Source organism: Schistocerca nitens, chromosome 6 (assembly GCF_023898315.1).
Source record: "Schistocerca nitens isolate TAMUIC-IGC-003100 chromosome 6, iqSchNite1.1, whole genome shotgun sequence".
Taxonomy (NCBI): domain Eukaryota; kingdom Metazoa; phylum Arthropoda; class Insecta; order Orthoptera; family Acrididae; genus Schistocerca; species Schistocerca nitens.
The window spans coordinates 237515586-237537434 of NC_064619.1; the positions used below are offsets into that span (position 1 = coordinate 237515586).

General features: G+C 38.5%; 1 protein-coding gene across 1 annotated transcript in view; it reads left to right on the top strand.

Annotated features, from left to right (window-relative positions):
- The window catches only part of LOC126263160 (protein FAM219A), a 123540-nt gene that overhangs the window by 76312 nt on the left and 25379 nt on the right, over positions 1-21849 (top strand). Inside the window, exons 2-3 of the mRNA XM_049960200.1 lie at positions 1120-1198; positions 13717-13873. Coding sequence (XP_049816157.1) covers positions 1120-1198; positions 13717-13873 — 236 coding nt within the window. The remainder of the gene's footprint in view (positions 1-1119; positions 1199-13716; positions 13874-21849) is intronic.

The following is a 21849-nucleotide window of genomic DNA, read 5'->3' on the forward strand; positions in this document are numbered from 1 at the left end:
AACTGCTCTACATAAGTTGCCATAACATACAGAAATTAGAGATGCTGTGAAATAAATACCACACAAAATGCTGTGAAATATATCCCGTACAAAAATTATTAAAAGTTTTCTGAATTTCTAACAACTGCCACACTTATGCAGAAGACTCATTTCCAGTGGATATATGTTGTGCCAGTAGTTTAAGGGGCCAATTAATACAGTCAGACATCTACAAAAAGATAATGCTTTAATGAGTTTATTTACAATATGTACAGTTAATAATTGAGATACACACAACTTTGTGTAGCTGTAGGTCTTCTGTGGTGCTCAGTTATCTGCAATGTGTGTGGTGTTCCTAATACAGAAAGAAATAGTTTTGGATGCTGATATGACCTGGTAAGTCACTGAAACTCAGAAATGCTTAATAGCATTGTGATATGTTGATGCAAGTCTGAAAGTTCACCGAATCTGGGGTGAAGCTGTGAATGTGGCTGCTTAAAAAGATGCACCAGTCAATCAGAGTTGCATGTTAATTCAGCATTCTCTGGCAGTGTTTACGCATGACACCCCTTCCCCTCTCTCCCCTACCTCCATCCCTCCCCCTCCCTCCCCCAACCCTCCCCCCATCCCTCATCCTCCCCCCCCCCCACTACCACCCACCCACCCACCCACCCACCCACCGACCACCCTCACCCCATCCGAGATGGCAAGCAATGGAAGAGCGAGCTGACTGGCAGCACACAGGTGGAGATTTAAAAGTGCCATCTCCCATGTAACTGTGAGCGGGTTGCCAGATGCAGTCGACAAAGATGCCATCAATGTCCCATGATCAAGTTCTACGTGCTGTGCATTACATCTTTCTTTTCACAGCAGGAGCCTCTTTGTCAGAAACCTTATTTGCAACCTCTCTGATATGTTGTACTTTAACAGTGACTGTCTTGTACTTTAACAGTGACTGTCACCAAAACTAACTTTTGTACTGCAATACATTGTGATAATCGTATTATGTTGACTGTGGATATTGTTGAGGTCTTTCTGGAGTATGCCGATATTATATTGTGGTTAAGTCTATATTTTCAGTTCACTGTTAAGAAATGAAGAATTAATAATTTGTTTTATCTTGTTTCTGTTTATTTCCAGGCCAGTGACAGTTCATGCAGTAGCACCACTGTGGCAACTCCTCAAAAAAGCAGTGCAAAACAGCTCCACAGAAAGCTCGGTATGAATGTAGCTGATCAGTATTCTTGTTTACTGTGCATACTGTCACACTGGACCCAAATATTGGGTGTTACAGCTATTACTGAAAAACAAGAAAGCACAAATAAATTAATATAGTGGACCTTTGCTCATTTTAATGTTTGACTGTACATATTATTACATTATGTCATCACTTATAAAACTAAATTGTATAAGAAAAATATTGCTGAAATTTTATTAATGCTGACTCTGCACCTTTGACAATTCTGGCATGTGAAAGTACCAGTGCCAGCATTACCTTAAAGATGAAATGTCCCATTAAATGGACACCCATGCTTTGGCTGTGACTGATGTATTAATGTCAAGCACCTTGCCCATCTTGCTCTTGACTGCCGTACCAATACTAGTCAAGTCACACACAGAATTATTTTGTTTACAATGTGACATTAGTTACCTATGTCCAAAATGACAGCCATTTATAATTTAGTTTCACTTAAGATTATTTGCGTGTGCTAGAGAATTAGGACTAGATTGACTTCTTGATTGGCTGGAGATTTTGTAAATGTTTCTTAGCAGTCTTTGAAACAACACTTGAACATTTGTTCAGCAGTCATCACACAGTAGTAAATTGAGCTGGGATAAAATAAATAAAAGTTAAAAATGCATTTTCTGTACTTTGAATTATCAATCTCATAACAGGGTATATACCGTGTGACTTATGTAAAATGCATTATACTTTTGTTGACTCGCGAACACCACAAAAGGTGCACAGTCAAAGGGTTTTATCTGTCTGGTGATTCTGTTTGGGATTGAACAGGACTTAGAAATAATTGTCCAAAAGCCGTATTCAGTAAAGTTTACTTTGTTACATTATTGGATTCAGGATATTACGACTCATTTTCAGGTGACTGAATCTGATAAGCTGGCAGTATGTTACACCTTTGATGTGTCTGTAAAAGGTAAACAGTACATGCAATGGCTTCCAGTGCTGTTTACCACTGATGTGTGCATCTACCGACTAACATTTTAATAGAACACCAACTCAAGCCAGTGGAAGGTGTGGCTTTGAAAATGGATGGTAATCTTCTCAAACCAGTAAATGAGGGACGTTCAGCAAGTAATGCAACAAATTTTTTTGTCAACCAATTTTGGTTGAAAAATGTGGAGTTTGTTGTGGGACTCATGGAATATTCATGTTTCAACTTCTATAGTTTCCTCGGGATGCTGTATGTAGCTTTCAAAATGGCATCAGGAATATAGGTGCTTTCTAAATAGAGAGCTACAATTGGGTTTATTTTGGTGGACAATCAGAGCATCACAGATATTCATAGACACTTGCAGAATGTCTGCAGAGACCTGGCAGTGAACAAAAGCATGGTGACTTGTTGGATAACGTGTCTGTAATCATCGCAGAAAGATCTCAGAGACCTATCTGATCTCCCATGTGCCAACCAGCTGCACACAGCTGTGACTTCTGCAGTGTTGGAACATATGGGCACTCTATTTTGAGGTGATCGACAGATCAAAATGAAACATCACACTGCTCAACTGGATTTATCTGTTGCTAGTGCTGACACACTCATCCATCAGTTGTGATACTTAAAGTGTGTCTTCCCACTAGGTTCTGTGTCATCTAACAGAGAACCATAAAGAGCAACAAAGGATTCTGTATAGAACTGATAGCACTTTACGAGGCTGAACATGATAATTTTTTGTCAAACATCACCACAGGTGATGGAACATGGGTTTATCACTATGAACTGGAAACAAAATGGCAATACAAGGAGTGGCACCCCACCACCTCTTCTCTGAATAAAAAGTTGGTTGGCTGGTAAAGTCATGGTGATGGCCCTTTGGGATTTTGAAGGGGTTATTCTGTTTGATGTTCTCCCTTATAATGCAACAACCAACTCTGAAGTGTATTGTGCTATCCTCAAGAAATTGAAGAAATGACGTCGACATGTTCATCACCACAAAAATGAAAATAAATGTCTCCTTCATGACAATACAAGGCCTCAAATAAGTTTGCACACCTGAGAGGAACTCAAAAAACTTCATTGGACTGTTCTTGATAATCCAACCTACAGCCACACAGCTTGTGATTTCCATTTGTTTGGCCCTATGAAGGATGCACTCCACAGGAAGCAGTATGTTGATGTATGGAAGGTTATTGATGAAACAGGATGATCGCTCTGACTTTGACCAGTAGAGTGGTACCACACAGGCATATAAGCACTTATAGTAAGGTGGCATTAGACCTTTGCATTGAATGAGGTTGTGGTGAAAAGTAGGGGTTTACAGCCAAAATATTGGGGAATAACATGGAGTATTGGAATACTGAATAAAACCATCCTGTTTTCAGACAAAAATGTTAAATTACTTATTGAATGCCCCTCATGAAGTAAAAAAAAATCATGCTGATTGTGGCCATCAAACAGTGATATCTATCCATTTCTCCAAAAGTAACCTTTATTTTTTATAAATCAGTATGAAATTTTTTTTTACAAACTTGTCAGAGGTATTATTCCAAACTCAGTAGTAGCCGATCATTTATATGAAACATTATGTATGATTTCAAGGATATACAGTGAAGTGTTCTGGCAATACTCTCGGTTATTTTGATGGCATTTTGTAGCTTACAAGTGCTCTAACTTTCTTGCCAACACCTCCTATTTGCTTTCTGCAGCTTGAAGCTACAGATGATATTTGCATTCTTCCTTTTTATGAAGTCACTATTCCATGAAATGTCCTGTCAAGAATAATACACTACTTGCCTGCCTTTCCATTTATTTATGAGCACATGACATTATGATATCTAGTAACTGGGATGAGAGAAAATGATGTGGAAAACTGTTGTCTAAAGGACAAAATATTGAGGAAATTAAAGGTGAAATGTACTCTGCCTAACCTGAGACAATCAGTGATGTGAAAATGGTAATGTAATACTAACACATTCACACTATGACTTAATTTAATGGGATTGTAGTGGTGTACCATTACCAGTTACGAAGTTAACAATTCCTTCTAAAAGAGGAAATGAGATAATTAGAAAAAATGAAAGAGAAAAATATAAAGATTCTGTTGAATAATTAAATGCCGTGAATCATGGATAAGAACGTGATACATAAACTGTGCTCAGGTGGTGTAATTAACAGGACACTGCTTGAAAAAGGCAGGAATTAGGTCTGAATTCCAGACTAGCATATAGTTTTAACTTTTCACATGTAAGTTAGTATTAAACTAATTGCAAGATTATACCTCGTATTTTTATTTGTGTGTTTGCCATTTTTCAGTGTCTATTATGGAAATTGATAAGCACACACTATTTTTTTATTTGTAAAATTGGCAATATTTGTTGGTGATGTTCATTTTTATATTGTGTCATTTTTATGGTTTCATTGTTGCTTTTATTTCCATCTCCGCTATCATCAAATATGCACATTGTAATGTCCCCCACATACACCTGTGGATTTGAGAGTTGAAAAATTGGCTCCACCTGTCATTTTGTTCATACCGGCATTTGTTTATACCTGCATTCATCTCTCTTCAAAAATTTTACATACTGGTTCATATCATGCCACAACGTATGATAAACATATTTATAACAGTTCAAATACAACACTATGTGTCACAAGTGCTTACCAGTTGTTCATACTACATGGTTCCCACATCTGACAGAGAGAAAACGAAGGCAGAATCAACTCTCTGTTGTAAGGCGTTATGAAGAAAGAGATGGGAGATACCAATGTTGCTTTCAAAACATTTCAGTCAGTTGGGACTTGTCATTTACCCCCAGTGGTGCTTCATAACATGATAGTAAAAGGATAGAACTTGATAACTCATAGCTTCTCTAAACCTATCCAGGTAAATTACACTATGTTCATATTAAAGCTTTTAAAATAATTTGTAAGTTATGACTTGGCAATACAATTGACGGAAAACAGATAACAAAAAGCAGGTTTTTATGGATGGATTATGGTTCCTTACATGGTTGTAAAGTGTCTTTAATGTTTTGGTGTATAAAAACTATACAGAGAGAAAAAATTCATTCAAGTAGCAACCCTGTGGTGGTTGTCAACTTACTTATTACACTATGTTTTGTTTCCCAGGAGTGATAGTTCTGTAGGGTCATCAGAGGAGCTTATGAGAAATGGTGGGAGAAAGGGGGAGTTCAGATGGCTTGCATAGAGCAAGGTAATACAGTGGTAAGACACTGGTCACTTATACAGGAGGACAATGGTTGAAATTCACATTGGCATCCAGAATTATGTTTTGTATGGTTTTCCTGAATTGTAGAAAGGCATATTGGGATGGTTACTTTGAAAGGGCATGGTCGAGTATCTTCCCCATCCATCTCTAATCAGAACTTGTGCTTCAAATGTCACTATTCCATCAAAATATATTCAAAATTAATAATTTTAGATATAATTAACATAGCACTATAATGATATTTATTTCTTTTTAGCACAAAAACCACATAATCACCACCACATGTCAGTGGTGGAGATAGCAGTCCTAGGGATAATATATATATATATATATATATATATATATATATATATATATAGAGGGAAACATTCCACGTAGGAAAAATATATCTGAAAACAAAGATGATGTGACTTACCAAATGAAAGTGCTGGCAGGTCGACAGACACACAAACAAACACAAACGTACACACAGAATTCAAGCTTTCGCAACAAACTGTTGCCTCATCAGGAAAGAGGGAAGGAGAGGGAAAGACGAAAGGATGTGGGTTTTAAGGGAGAGGGTAAGGAGTCATTCCAATCCCGGGAGCGGAAAGACTTACCTTAGGGGGAAAAAAGGACGGGTATACACTCGCGCGCACACACACACACACATATCCATCCACACATATACAGACACAAGCAGATATATATATATATATATATATATATATATATATATATATATATATATATAATAGAGGGAAACATTCCACACACACACACACACACACACACACACACACACACACACACACACACATACATATATATATATATATATATATATATATATATATACACCAATTGAAATTGGTAGCCAGATGAGCTGGTCCTTGAGTATCTTTAACGAAATACCTTTTCTTCCATTTGTACTTTAATACATAAAGTGAAAAAATCATACAATCTCTACTATTTCAGCCCTAAGCCACCTGGCCTCCACTGAATTTCTGTTTGTAAAAGTATAACAATCATCTTGAAACATACTGTTACTGTGTAGTTAATTTACAATTAAATTACTCATATTACAATAATTTTACATTGCTTTTAATGCTGTGTAGTTCTTGCTTTGTTTTTTTTCACTGAAAAATTATTTTTTTACATGATTGCATTAATACTATTTAAAATTCAAACTTGGTACATCGGTTTTGTTCATCTGGAATATCATCAATTATTCAGCTAATACCAGGCTTCAGCACTTGCTTACATGAGTACAGCGACTAAAATGCCATGTTAAATTTGTAATCAGTTTTAATTTTTATTTAAAAGTCACAGCTTACGTAAAATTTTACAATTTATGTAATGTAAACAATGAAGTGCACCATTCTTGTGAAGTGCACCATTCTTGTGTCTCTTTATTAGACATTATAAATTTCACCTATTATCTCCCAGGGTACTGTCTCTGGCACCCCACAAACATCACCTCAACATATTCTAATAATGTTGGTAGTGAATGCATGAAAGATTGATTTTTGGGTAGACATGGGCACAACAGTCAGCCTAATTAACTCAGATAGTTAAAGGCTCTTGGGTTGCCCTGTGTTGCAACAGCCACTATGTCAATTTGTGACTTACAGGAACAATGCATTCATTTGAGGAAGCAATTCTCAGCTTCTGCATGATATAAGAACATTGAAAGGCAACTTAATGTATTAGTAGCGAATTCACTTTTGATGCAAAATATTTTGGGGTTAGACACCTGTTGTGTTTTTGGCTTCCATGTAGTTGACAAACTACATTTAGTGTCGCTCAGACCCCTTCCAATATTTGAACTTGTTACTATGGATGTACAACCAGCTGTTTCAGAATATCTTGGGTCGAACAGAAAATTTCAAGGCACACGTCTCCCTTAAGCCATTGGTGAAATCTAATTTTGTTGCCCCCCACCCCATTCCCTTTGCCATGCGTGACAAGTTCATGGCCGAGTTGCAGGATTGGTTGGACCTCGGGGTCGTTTCTCTTATTTCCTCGAGTCAGTGGGCCACACCTTTGGTTGTGATTCAGAACCCAGACAGCACCGTGCGCATTTGCAGTGATTTTAAACACATGGTCAACATGCAATGTATTGCGGATTTGTATCCAATTCCATGGCCAAAAGAATTGTTAGCAAAGTTGTCAGGGGGCCAGTATTTTCCATGCATTGTCCTGTGCGACACATAACTGGAGTTACTGATGGATGCTGCTTCTTGGAATTTCCTGGTGCTCAAAATGTGCTGAAGGCCTTTATTATTTTAATTGCTTGCCTTTTGGAATCTCGTCTGCACCAACAATTTATCGACGATATTTTGAGCAGTTGACTCAGTGCATTCTCTGTTGCATAAACTGCCTCAGTGACATCTGGATAGTGGGTCTACATGAGAAGAGCATTTACAAAATCTGCAGCTGGCCTTCCAACACCTTCTGTAGAATAACCTTTGTTGTAATCTGGAAAACTGTAGTTTTTTTCCTCCCCAAAGGTGCAGTTTTTGGGGCATATGCTAAACAAAGATTGCCTTACCCCTGTTGATGAGACATTGCTGGATTCTTCTTGATAGTACAGCAGGCTATGGCTGCCATGGCCACTGTCCCGCTTTTCTGGAAAATAATTTCCCCAGTCCAGATAGAGGATGACCCCAGCGCGCTCCTTCTGAAGCAGCTTTGGTATGGCATATGTTTTTTCTGCTAAGTTTAGTATTGTCCAGGGTGTCCTCGTGTTTGCCACAGAGGAGAAAAGCTGTTGAGTAGTCATCCATGTGGCATTACATCCTTGAATACTCCAGCTGCTGCATGTGTTGTGCTGGAGTATGTATCATCTGAAGGCTTTGGTGTAGCATTATATTTGCTGGCTGGTGACTGATCACTTTTGTCTCATGACTGAGAGAGCTACACCATTTAATGTACCCAAGAAGCAAGAAATAAATGAACTTTATTTACTCTCATCAACTGAATACAACAAAGCATTCGTTCGGACTTGAATCAGCACTACTTTTTCCATTCCACTGACATAGCACTGTGAGGGACCCAAAAAGGGTTATACAGTGTGCCCAGATTGGTGGAGAGCAGTAGGGATCAAGGATGGTCCAGGATAGAGGTCCTGGCAAGGGAGAAGGTTGTAGCCAGTCATAAGTAGCATGGCTACTGTGGAGAGATGGGCTACACTGGAGAGACCATAGACCCAGCTGGTGTGATCTGGAAGTGATGGTGAGCTGTGCCCTGATGGCTGCTGATGTCAGGTCCAACATGGAGAACTTGGATGAGATGTGGGGTGAAGACTTCAGATATGGCTCAGAATAAAGATGTCAGCAGCTTGTACGGAGAACTCAGATAAGATTTGGAGAGAAGCCTTGGATGCTACTCTGAGTGAACGACTGTGTTGGGATGAAAGGATCTCTGATTGAGGGCCCAGTGGATGCTGTTGGTGCTCAGCCCAAAGTGAATCCTGATTCAAACTGGATCCTATCAGCTGGGCGTCATATTTTATAGCCAATGGAAGGACACTGCTAAGGTGATCAACAGGCATGTGATCTGCGGAGGAAGAATTGGTGTCTGCAATTGCTGTGCCAAATGCCACACCTCTCACACCTCTAGCGATGAAGCTTGTCCCATGTGTTACTGTAGCATCTGTAGGAAATGCAATTGGCAACAAACACAGAGTGCTTATGTTGTGGTTGTACTGTTTATCCTGCACCTCTCATGGTGATGTTGCCAGCGGCTTGGAGAGGCAGCAGCCTGCAGTACATGTCTGTGTTGCATAATGGTGGATCCCAGAGGATAGAATAGATCGCGATATTGAACACCTTTTGCGGGCTTGTGTGGCCTGTGTGCAGAATCAGTCTGCATTGCCATGTCAGTTTTCCCTTCGGCCAGTTCCATAGCATCCTTTGGACAGGGCGATAATTGATTTTGAGGGCCTCTCCTTGGGTAGCATGTATTTTTGGTGGTAAGTGCTTTTTCAAATTTTCCGTACATTGCCAAACTGTCCTCCGCTACGCTGACAGCCACTTTTCCTACATCTACATTAATGTGTGGCTGGCGATTTCTGGTACTGGGCTCTCCTCAGACCCTAGTCTCTAATAACACTCAGGAATTAGTTCCTTGGGAGTTTGCAGATTTTTCATTTTTTATCCACAGTGGTATCCAGCATATGACTACCACCCAGCTTCTAAGGTGGAGGTGGAGTAATTTGTGCAGATGTTTAACACTCGGATAAAAAAGACTGTGTCTGCCACATCCCATGACGAAGCAATGTCTAGTTTTCTTGCCATATACCCGGTGATGCTGGTTAATGAGTGCAGTGCAGCCCAGCGGAGTGTTCGCGTGGCTGCCAGATTTTGGATTTTTGAATCTGTTGCGTCATGTCACATGCCTTGACCATCGCGGCCCACCCTGTTTTCCTCACAGGGCTACTGTTTGGGCCCAGTCTTTTGCCTGACAGCAGGGGGCTGCCAGCAAAGTGGTGGGCCATAAAAGTTGGCATTTGTTTATGGTGGATGTCATATGGGAGCAGCTGACTCATGACTCCAATGAATTGCACCCATGACCTGTGGGGCCCCCACTGCCACCATCTCCAAATAGACCATGTGATGGAGTTGGTCACAGCATTGGTCAGGTAGAAGTCTCCCAGTTACCTCACCATGCGCTCTCTGCTGCTCCCTCTACACCTTCTGCCATTCTATCTTCGAGCAGAAAATGGGGCACCAGCAGGGACAGCTCCCATGACCGCTGATGAGAAGGCCATGAATTTGACCTGGCACCCTCCTTCCCCTACTTGCCAGAGGTTGAGTCCTCACTCCTGCTGATGGCCAATCTTCACCACAGCCTCCTCAATCTTATGACCGCTGATGAGAAGGCCATGAATTTGACCTGGCACCCTCCTTCCCCTACTTGCCAGAGGTTGAGTCCTCACTCCTGCTGATGGCCAATCTTCACCACAGCCTCCTCAATCTTCCACCTCTCCAGCGGAACTAGCTGCATCCTTTTGTGGTCGGAATCTCTTGCTCTTGCTGGTTTTTTGATGGAGATTGCAGCCAAAGCCATGCCGTTTTTGGCCCTATGTGAAGAAAAGGCCTTTTCAGGGGGGGGGGGGGGGGAGGAGTATAATTTTCACATGTATGTCAATAATAATTTTCATCATGGCTTATTTTATTGTTTTAATCTGTAGACAATCCACTAGCTGCATTTGTTATTTTCCCATGTTTTCCTGCAGATCTGTAAATGGTCATTGCTGACCAAAACTGGTAGTCTGAGAACCTAATAAGTTTGTGATCATAGACAAGAAATAAAGAAATTTATTCTACACTTTCTGGATGTTTGTGCCTTTTGCGACCATCTCACAGCTTGTGAAATTTGTGTTTATTCTCATGCTCATGTTCAGGTGGTGTCAGGACACTCTGCTCCCCATAGATTGACTTGCTCATTGAGTTTCATTCCCTCCTCCAGAGTTCAGTTCTCAGCTTTGCTTTTGAGCCACCATCAACTCATATAATTTATGTTTGTGCCAACAATGAGTCTGTGCTCATGTCACACCTTGTGTAGATATAAAAGGATGGAAATGATAAACAGAAGTGAAGGAAGACAATAACTCACCTGTAGCTGATTGTGGTATGATGCATATACATATGCATAAGCACAGAAATTTGATTAACTTTCTAACTACCACTATTTGTCATTAGTATTTATTCTGACAAACACAATCCCACACATACCTAAATGCACCCGTCTGCAGTCATGACAACACAAAATGTCAAATGCAAGTAGTAGTATAAAAGCTAGTTAAGCCCCTGTGCTGTTATATGTATCTGTGTGCCACATACCAAGCATGATGATGATGATGATGATGATGATGATGAGGTCCCATACTCCGAGGAGCGTAGGGGACAATGCGGGAGACCCGCACTGCCGTACTAGGAAAGGTCCTAGCCAAGGTGGCTTCCCATTGCCTTCCTCCGACTGTAATGTGGATGAATGATGATGATGAAGATGACACAACAACACCCAGTCATCTTGAGGCAGGAAAAATCCCTGACCCCACCAGGAATCGAACCCGGGACCCCGTGCGCAGGAAGTGAGAACGCTACTGCAAGACCACGAGCTGCAGACATATCAAGCATTATAAATGTTATAATGTCCTTTCAATTTATTTCACAGTTGCCATTTGACCGTTTGATTCAATTCTCTTCCTTTTTTTAATTTTTTGACACTTTTGCAACCAAGTAGTTCAAAGTGATTTTTCTGTGTGTTATTTTCAAAATAATTGGATATTCTATTTCCAGACTCTGATATCTGATTGCTATAATGATTCAAATCCTTGTGACTATGTATTTCATGTATATAACAAAACTAGTTTTCCTGTTACTTTTGAAACTGTGTTGTTATTATGGTCTAAATATTTTAACTATTGTCAAGGTTTGTTTGAATTGTGAGAGAACATCATGGAAATGTTGGATTTGGCAGACTTGTGAAGATAGATGCAAAATATCCCACAAAAGCCTACACAAAAAATATCAAGTGAGGAATATAGAGGTATTTTTCAGTCCCCTACATATTCTTCCCATAAGGACCTTGAAGACAAGATAAGACTAATTACAGCATGCACAGAGGCATTGCAGCAGTTATTCTTTCTGCACTCCATTCACGAGTGGTATGTGAAAAAACCATTGCATCTGGTGGTCAGTGTGGAACAACACTTAGTACCCTCTCTCATACACTTCCCAGTGGTTTCCAGAGTATGGATGTAGGTGTAGATATATGCATTTGTAATTGTGTTTGATCCAGAAATCTTTTTTCTTGTGTCAGTAATGATACTTCTGCTTTTGTCCTCACTGGCTTTGAATTTTTATCCAATACAGAAAGTATAATTTCCATTCATATAACTGTAGGCCAGAACATCAGTGGGAAGCCTGAACAGAAACGTTGTAAGAGGTGTCACTCATCCTTGAGACCCACAGATCATTTCGGCTTGTGACAGGTGAAAGCTGGCTACCTACCCAATGTCTTTGTTGATGTGTTGAATATGAACAGAATAAAATAAAATTTAATTGTATGGAAAGCTATGAGGAGACTTCAAAATGTAAGCTACGCATGATTATGGCAGGTCAAGTAATTTTCACCGAATGCTGCACTACATTTCAAAGTGACACAGACACATGACACTATTTTGCAACAGTCACAAGTCAACAATTGGCAGAATGTTCTGTTAGTCAATCTAATCTAATCTAATCTCGTTCAAGTCCTTGATCAGAAATCCACTTGTTTGTTGCAGAGGCACTCGAGAACTGCTATGCGAATGTCCTCATTGTTGGACCTTATGTGATTAGTGCAAATCAGTTCTAGAAATAATTCAAAAGCCAAGATCGCTTAAATACTGTTTACTGGATAACCGATATGCCGGCCATTGTTAGTCGAGCAGCGGTCATGTACCAAATAATTTTATCCTGTGGCTGCGGTGTTACATATCTTATGAAATGAATGACCATGAGAGCAGTTGTTCTTTTATTTTTTGTGACAATGATTTTATGTCAGCTGGTCTGCCTCATGTATCGTTATATCCAAATGGTTTATAAATGTTAATATGCATTCAGATCCAATGATGGCACCTTTAGTGTGTTGAAACCGGTTATCCAGTTAACAGTATTTAAGGGGTCTTGGCTTTTGAATTATTTCTACAACAGTGTGATCTCCACACTATGCATTATGTCTTCACTGCAAATCAGTTCCTCAGTTGCCTAGACATTGTCTCTAATTTTTAGTGTCTACGGCCTTTCCTGATCAGCGTCATGTACACCCTTGGTCAAATTGTTCGCACTTTTCCATTATGGTTGGACACTGCTTTGCATTTGGTCTCTATAGTGCCAGAATGTCATGGTGCCTCTGTGTGCAATTTAAGACATTTTGCCTACAAGAATTGTACTATTCCTTGTACATCAACTTTGGTGTATGCTTCCAGTTGCCACACCATTTCACCCCAACATTATAGTTCACATGTTAACCACACCATGATGGAAATATGTTGGCAGGAAATCTAGAACCTGTGTTCTCTTCCCCCAATGCAGCATTCTTGTTGTACAATGGTCTTAGTGTGGGACATGTGTAACTAACTGTTTGAATTCCACTAATTGCATAACAATGGGAAATAGAATAGTAGTGCTTATTGTGACTACTATGGAGCATTGAGATATGAAGCTCTACAGAAAAGAGCCATGCCCCACCCCTGACCTTTTCACTGTTTAGCTTTGTTGTATCTAAGGCTTATAAAACAGTTTTGTGACTGTCATATCACTTTAATTTTACAAACAGCACAAGTCTTCTTATTTTCAGAGCAAAGGATAGAGCAAGCTAAAAAGAATCACAGACTTCAAGAATATAAAAAGAATTCCAGTCTAATACCTATACAGAGACTACCAATTCCAAATAAACCAGGTGCCTCAACCCAAAGGGAACAACAACCATTAGTTGAGTGGGAAACAGATGAAAGGTACTGTATCTTTTTACTTTTTAATTTGATCATAGTATTATCTGTTTGTGAGGAGATAAGTTTTCTTTCAAATGTTGATGCAGTGAAAGTATGTGGAGTAGTGAAAGCGGTGATGAGAAGAACTAGGGAAAATGTGGGTCTTACACTGTGGAATGGTTAGTGCAATGAGTAAGAGGTAAGATGATAAATGAAAACACTTTGGAACTGATTGATCATAACAGAATACCCTTGTGGTGACTATTGGCTAACAGAATAAGGTGCAAATAGAATTATTACTGTGTCATAATGGCAAAAATGTAAACAATGAAGAAAAACTGTGGAATTTTGGAAATGAACTTCCTGAAAGTGAATATCTAGGGCTATAGCATGGCAGTCAACAAATTCTGAATTTTGCATCAGGTATCTTATTACTTTAATTTCTTATCAGCCCATTTGGTGATATCCAAGTCTCCTTATGGATGTCTTTGTGTGGGAAGCACATACTTTTAATTACCAGTCCTTTGCTAAAAGGAAATTCAATCAGTTTCCAGCCATTGTTATTTGATTCCAGAGTAACTAAAGCCTAACTTTAATGTGAACAGGAGAATATGATTTCTCGGCAACCAGTGTCATATCATAAATGCATAATACTATGTACTCTGTTTGCACTACTAGAACAAGCAATGTCAGTATATTTAGCGCCTTGCAGGGGCTAGGACATGAAGAGTAATTTCTCAGTTGTGCTCATGAATATATTTTATGACAAAAAATACTGTGTTAGTTAGTTGGAGGTTATTAGCCATAGGTTCTTGAATTGGTTGCACCCAAATGGAGAGTGACACCATCCAACTGTCAGAAAAAACTGCAAAAATTTATATATCAAGGAATTGGGCTAATTTGATCAGATTAGTTCCTAGGCAACCACTGATAAATGCACTTGAACATGAGCACAGCATTTTTCTTAATTTCAGTGACCTTCTTTGTTGATGATAAAACACTTTGGGAGAGTCAGTTCCTTGGATAAAGATAAAATGGTTGCAATACAGGTGTAATTCACCTGGGAATGTATACTATAAATTTTACCTTCAGTCCATAAGAGTAGTTCAGGATATTAAATCTACCAAAGAGGCAAATATCTCTTGAATTATAACTTGCAACCCATTCACATGACACCTAAACCGTTATCTGCAGAAAAGGTCAAAAACCTTACAGCCATCAATGTCTTTTATACATCCACAGAATAGGGCATTTTACCATCAGGAGACTGTGTGGGGTACTTATCAGATGAAAGCAATGATGAATAATGTTACAGTATGAAAATTATATTTTATTTGAGTTTTTAGGAGTTGTTTCAGCTTTTGCTATTATGAACTGATACACACAGCAGTGATTCCATGTGGAGAAGATCTTCAGATTTTATAGGCAACATTATCAAATATTGTATCTTTTTATACCAATATAAAGGGATAAGACTGAAATGTAGAACATACTCTGGTTTTAATTACACAAGTACCTGGTTTTATTCTGTTACCTAAAACAGCAAAAATATGCATATTTCTTAATTAATAAAGGTAATAAAAATAATCAAATTCTAAAAGTTACTGGAACTAATTCAATACAAAGATGTTCAATGTCAAAAAATTATAGTTCAGAAAAGCACAAGAGCTTTTAGATAGCACCAATAATAGCATTTATGATCATGTTTATTAGCGCAGAATAAAGTACTAATGTTTAATAAAGTGATTAGGCTTTATTGCAAAATGCAATCAAGATGGATTGCTTTATTAAAATTGAATTTAGATCACTGTTTTCCACTCATATTATCAAAAATAAGTTTGAAACTTTTCTCTAAATTTCAATTCTTGACTTCCACAAACAATATTTTTTTGTGTTGGTTGTTCTTGCATTAAACCACATACATATTGAGTTTACTGCATTCTCACTGAAATTTACATCTCGCTGATATGTGTATTAATACAGAATCACCAACGGAACATAATAGATATTTTGGTACTCTACTGTTCTGCTCACAGTACTGCATCCCACAGCAAATAGTCAACACTAGTCTGGATGCAGTTAGTTTATACATATGCAAGACATGCATGCAAGTCGATACTGGATCCTTCTATCCAGGAACACACAATGAAGTAATTCAAGAACTGTGGATCTGGACAATAAATATTTTTCAGGAGGTGCAGCACCTACTTGATTCTGCCAACAGTCATTATTAACACACGGAATATTGCTGAAGATTTAGAGCCTATCAGACAAGACTATTTAATATGAATCTGGGAAATATTCCAGAGTTAATGACCTATCAAAAAGTGCTGTGGATGGAGTCAAAGCCTGTAGAGAAGCAGCTGGGTGAGGTGGCAGTGGTGAAGCCTAGCAGAGTACTTCATGATGGCAGTGGAGGATTCCAGTGATCTGCTGTGAATTGCCTTAGCTTCACGCTGTATCTTGGCAGTGGATGTTATAGTGGTGGTTGAGGCATGATTCTGACCTCAGAGTGGTTGGTGTTGACATGTCTGCTGACATAGGGTGTATGGGGTTGTGCTGTCCCCACTTTTGAACCAAATTTCCTTGTTGGTTGTGACGTTGAGCTGGGCTCTGCCTACGAAAGAGGGAGCAGTCTGTCCTGCTATGGGCTATAGGGATGGCTTAGTAGATGGGTCATTGAATGATTCCTGTTTGTGGTGTCCATAGCTGCTCCTTGGAGGTCAATGATGGTTCTGCATACCCAATGGTGTTGATGGCCAAAGCTGTTGGATAAATTAAGTACTGTTCGTGATTGGTGTCAATGGAATAATTCAACAGTGCTCTTACCAATGTTGTGGTAGGTGATTCTAAAGGTGGTTAATAGTGTTGCACAGTCAGTCTCCTGAGGGGCAGAGGCCATTTGTGTATGGTGACTCTATACTAGGTGTTCCACTGGACCATTAATATATGAATGGAATGATGATGATGATTATGGTGGTTTGTGGGGTGCTCAACATCGTGGTTATCAGCACCTGTACAGGTTCCATTCTTTCCATTTCCAGTCTCGCCACTACCCAAATGATGATGAGGTGATAAGAACAACACAAACACCCAGTCCCTGGGAGGAGAAAATCCCTGAGCCAGCCAGGAATCCAACCTGGGACCCCGTGATCCAGTGGCAGCAATGCTAGCCACTAGACCATGAGCTGCAGAATATTGCATATAGTACATGGCAGATACTAGTAATGTCACTGAAGTTCTTGAATACTTGGTGTTGGACCTGGGAGAGATCTATTGTGAATTTGTTGACTAATACCTTAATGGTGACTTCCACTGAGATGTTAGACATCCAGATCACACATGAGAAATATGTCTTTGCATCTGCACTACCATTCACATATGTTTCTGAAATGGTTCTGTAGAGATCACCTGAAAGCAATAGTACTGCCCTTTGCTTGTGGGTGGACTGACACTACTGATGAGGTGTTTACTGGGATGTACCACACACCTTACAATGTGCAGCCATCTCAGTTGTGTCCCTGTTCATGCTACGCAAGTACACATAGTGGTGCACAAGCTGTTTGTCTCTAGTGTTGTTCCACAGTCTGTTATAAGGAATGCTAAGATGTCTGACTGGAGGGTCTGTGAAATAATTACATAGTTGCCTTCAGTCATTGTGGACAGCAGGAGCGCTACCTAGTGCATTTCAAGTAGATGGATGGCGAGCAGGCTATTGGCCCTCAGACTTTTTTTATCAAAATCCTATAGACCAGCTATTGCAGATGTAGTCAAATACATGCTGTAGAAGGTGATCCTCGACTGTCATTTACTTGACATGCAATGCTGTTAGTAACAGGTCTTTGAGGTGTGTTGGAGGTTGATCCTCAGTGTGACAGCAGACGTGGTGAGGTGTTTTTGTCTGGCCCCAGTGATAGAATATTTGCATTGGCATGGTATGCCATGGATTAGAATGAAATTCTATGTTGAATCCCAATGTTGAACCCTGCCTCTCGCAGGTCACACCACTATCCAGCTGTGATCCTCCCCCACCTCCCACCTAACCACTCCCTAGTCACCTTCTAGGAATTTCTTACCTCCAACCTTGCCTCACCATCCTTCCCCAGCTTCCTTCCTAATAACACTAACCTTTCCGCAGAAGAAAGGATAGCCATACACAACCTCAAAACAGATCCAGATTAATCATCCTACCTCCAGACAAAGGTTAAAAGTTCTACCACTGTCATTAGGAATCACAGTTGTGCGGCTTTGTGTGACTCCACCACCTATAAACTCTGCCAGTGTGATCCTATCCCAGAAGTTGTAATCTACCCCTCCCCCACATCATTTGTTGATTTTCACTGTCTTCATAGTTAACTGTTTTAATAAACTTTGAGAGGAGTAAGATTTACAATAAACTTTTTACATATCACCTTTTCTCGTAGTTGGTTCCAGTTCTTCACTTCTAGGGGCTGATTCTTGAAGCTGAAATTTTTGACACTGTAGGTTCTCCTGGTTCCAACTGACGTAATAATTTCAAAGTAATCCTGCGCTGACTTTTCTTTGTTTTACTCAAAAATTTATTCTCTCACATTTTTCTATATCACGCTGTCTTTACAGCTTCCCCTTCAACAAAACCTCAAATTACATTGTTCTTCTAAAAAATAAAAAAAAAAACACATCTGATCACATCAGAGGCATGCCCACTACTACTTCACTCTGCGGTACTAACAATATTCCAAAGAATTTAAAAAAATATCTTGACAAATAAATTCCTATTAATTTCTATTTTTATTTTATAAATAAATCCAGAAAAAAATTTAATAAATTGCACTAAATTGCAAAATTAATAATAGAGATTTTAAATGTGCCAAATATTTTGTAATTTTAAACATTTATAAAAGAAAAGTCATTTTAACTGTATATTCAGAGTTAGTAGATATCGATTGTAACAAAGAAAAATTTAGCCATAAATATAATACATAGCATACAAAAGCATTTGAAGTTCTTTTAGAAAAACAACTGAGATAATATTAACCTATTCAAAATTTGAAAAAAATATTTTTGGTATCGATTACTTCTGTTGAAGAAAGGCAATACTAGAGGAGCGTGTCCCTTTACAATATCCCCCTCACAAAATTTGGAAACAATGTGTTTACAGTATCTTGTGACAGGCTGTAAAGTTTGCCAAATGGTGTACAAAATGATGCCAAAAGACGTAATACAGATGTTTATAAGTATCTGATACATAATATATTACAGAAAACATAAGAAAAATATCTATTATACAAGTCATAATTTATACATATATCAGGAAATGGCATTCAGATTTTCAGATCTGTGGAACATTCTGCCACAAGACAATTGATATAAAGTCAAAACTACAACATTACAAAATTAAACTATAGAAATAAATGCAGAGACAAGGTAAAATACTAGAATTGCTAATTACAAGATTACATCCATAAATCACACCTTCAAAATCGCCAAAAGAGAAGAGTAAAAATTCAGAGCCTAAATGAGCTGACTCGAAAAACTCACGACGACGGGTACAGACCAGAAGAATATACTCAGTCATGAGTAGGAATATAGCACAGTATTAATCAGCCACATAAACCAGAGCATTTAAGGATATGTTGACTCATGAAAGGACAAAACAATGAAAAAATATCAGAGCCTAAGCTTATGAAGTGGGGACCAACTCATGAATCCAAACCACACTGGATACAAACCAGCAAAAAATGTTTCGACACAACAAAATGAATAAAGTTCATGAGCATATCAATAAGTTCAATCGTATGTAAAGATTAGTTATAGGAAGCATCTAGCCTCAATTAATAGTTGCACACTCTCCTTGAGCACACACACAGTCGCAATGACCAGGAGTACCCAAAACAGAGGTAAGCATGAGTTTGCCCACAATTCAAGTTTCAATCAGATACAATATTACTTTACTCAGGATAAACACAGGCAATCAGAGTCATACATAGCTTTGAATGATGACATAATCGAGTAGCTTGAGAACCAAAATCAGTGTATAAAATCAGACGTGTATACATCTTGTTGTACTGCCTATACTAGTAAAGGTCTCTATAGTAGTAAAGTCTTCCACTCTATTTGATCATTGTTCATAAAAACCAAGCTATGTACATAGAGACCTAGAAATTCATTTACAATTGGTAAAAAAATACATTCTGATTTCACGTTACATAATATATTGGGAAGTTGATCCTCCTAATTGAAAAAAAAAAAACCATACATTTTTGAGGAATAACACTGTCTTTGGCAGTCTTGCCTAACAATTTACAAATCTCAGTCACAACACTGATGTAGTTGACAGATGTGTGAGTACATTACCCAGCACCTATGATATCTTGTAAGTCAACTGGGCCAGCAGGGTACAGTCATACAGCAGTGAGGGGAGTGGATCCACCCATATCTTCCAGTTTCCTCCCTAGAGTTCTCATCATAAGCTCCAACGGATAGGTAACTTCCTGTCTAGCATTCACATCAAATCCTGAAACATTGTTTTGTGTACTAAATAAGCTGTTTAATACCTTCCTCACATCACATGGCATATGCTCTCCCTATTTATATTCCACAAGCAAGTATATAGGATTTTCGTCAGATAGGATTAAAACCTTAATAAACATAGCTAAATGCAGTGAAAAAAAAATCAACAAATAAGATGATGCACAAAGATATATTAAGGTACTATTCCTAATTTTTATAGTACAGGATATGAGGACTCACTACTAGACATTTAATGGTATTGTCTCATTTCAGTATTGTAAAAGGATCAACTCATTTAGTCTCATGGCATATATGTATTGAATTCTTAAGCACAAATCTATTACAAAACATGATTATATAGGTGTATGAATCTGCAAACATAGTATAGTGTAGATTTAAACTTACTCAATAAATATGACAGAACTTTAGAAATTACCGTATCTTACATACTACATCCCTGACAAACAAAACACAATTATATAGTCATATGAATGTGCAAATATAATGTATATTTTCTTCCAGACTAGGGATCACTATGCATCCATGTTCAAAGATCTTATCTTCTATACTAAAAGGTAACAGTACTCGACATTTTACATACTTGCTTTGCTCACCAGTAGCTCCTATTATCTTTACACCTACAATGGGCATTTCCACAAAATTCTTACTATACTGGGTCTTGTCTCTAAACTGTTCAGATATACTACAAATCAGGCTACCCATATCAATCAAACAGTTGTGTTCCCACTGATCAGTCTTAATTTTAATGTAAAGACACCCAAAATCTGAATCATCTTCTCTGCTATTTGACACTTCATGTGAAAGATCACTTTCAATTTCATCAAATGCTACCTACATCCACAGTGTAATTACAGGGTTTTATCAACTTTACTGATATCATAACATTACTTTGGTTACTCATGTTGTCAGGTAACAATTGAACACAACGAATGGCTTCCATAGCACAACTAACATTGATTATTGCAGAAGGAACACAAAATACATTGCTGTCAAAATTACATTTCCTGCTTATATCTTCTTTCACTTCATTCCATCAATTTGGATACAAATTTTGACTAACTACAGCTAACTTATTCCAGAATGCAGATTTATCTATGTTATTATCAATCAGGTACCAAACAAACTTCAAAAATATTTCATCTTTATTCTCTAGGCTCACAGATAACTCACCATTACTGTTTGGATCATTACTCTGCTTGACATTAATGAAAACTGCTTTGACTAGACTGGTATTCCATGACTCTCACTTTCAATATCACATACATCACTTACCTTACATGTATTGTCAACATCATTCACAAATAACACTGAAACTTCATTATTCTTAAACTCCACAAACCACCACCACCACCACCACCACCACCACCACCACCATCATAATATTCTTCCAGAATTACTTCATCAACAACATCACTAAGAATACAAGTCTCATCTCTATGAAAATCACTTACCTCACCTACATTCATTTGCAATATCACCCACCTGAG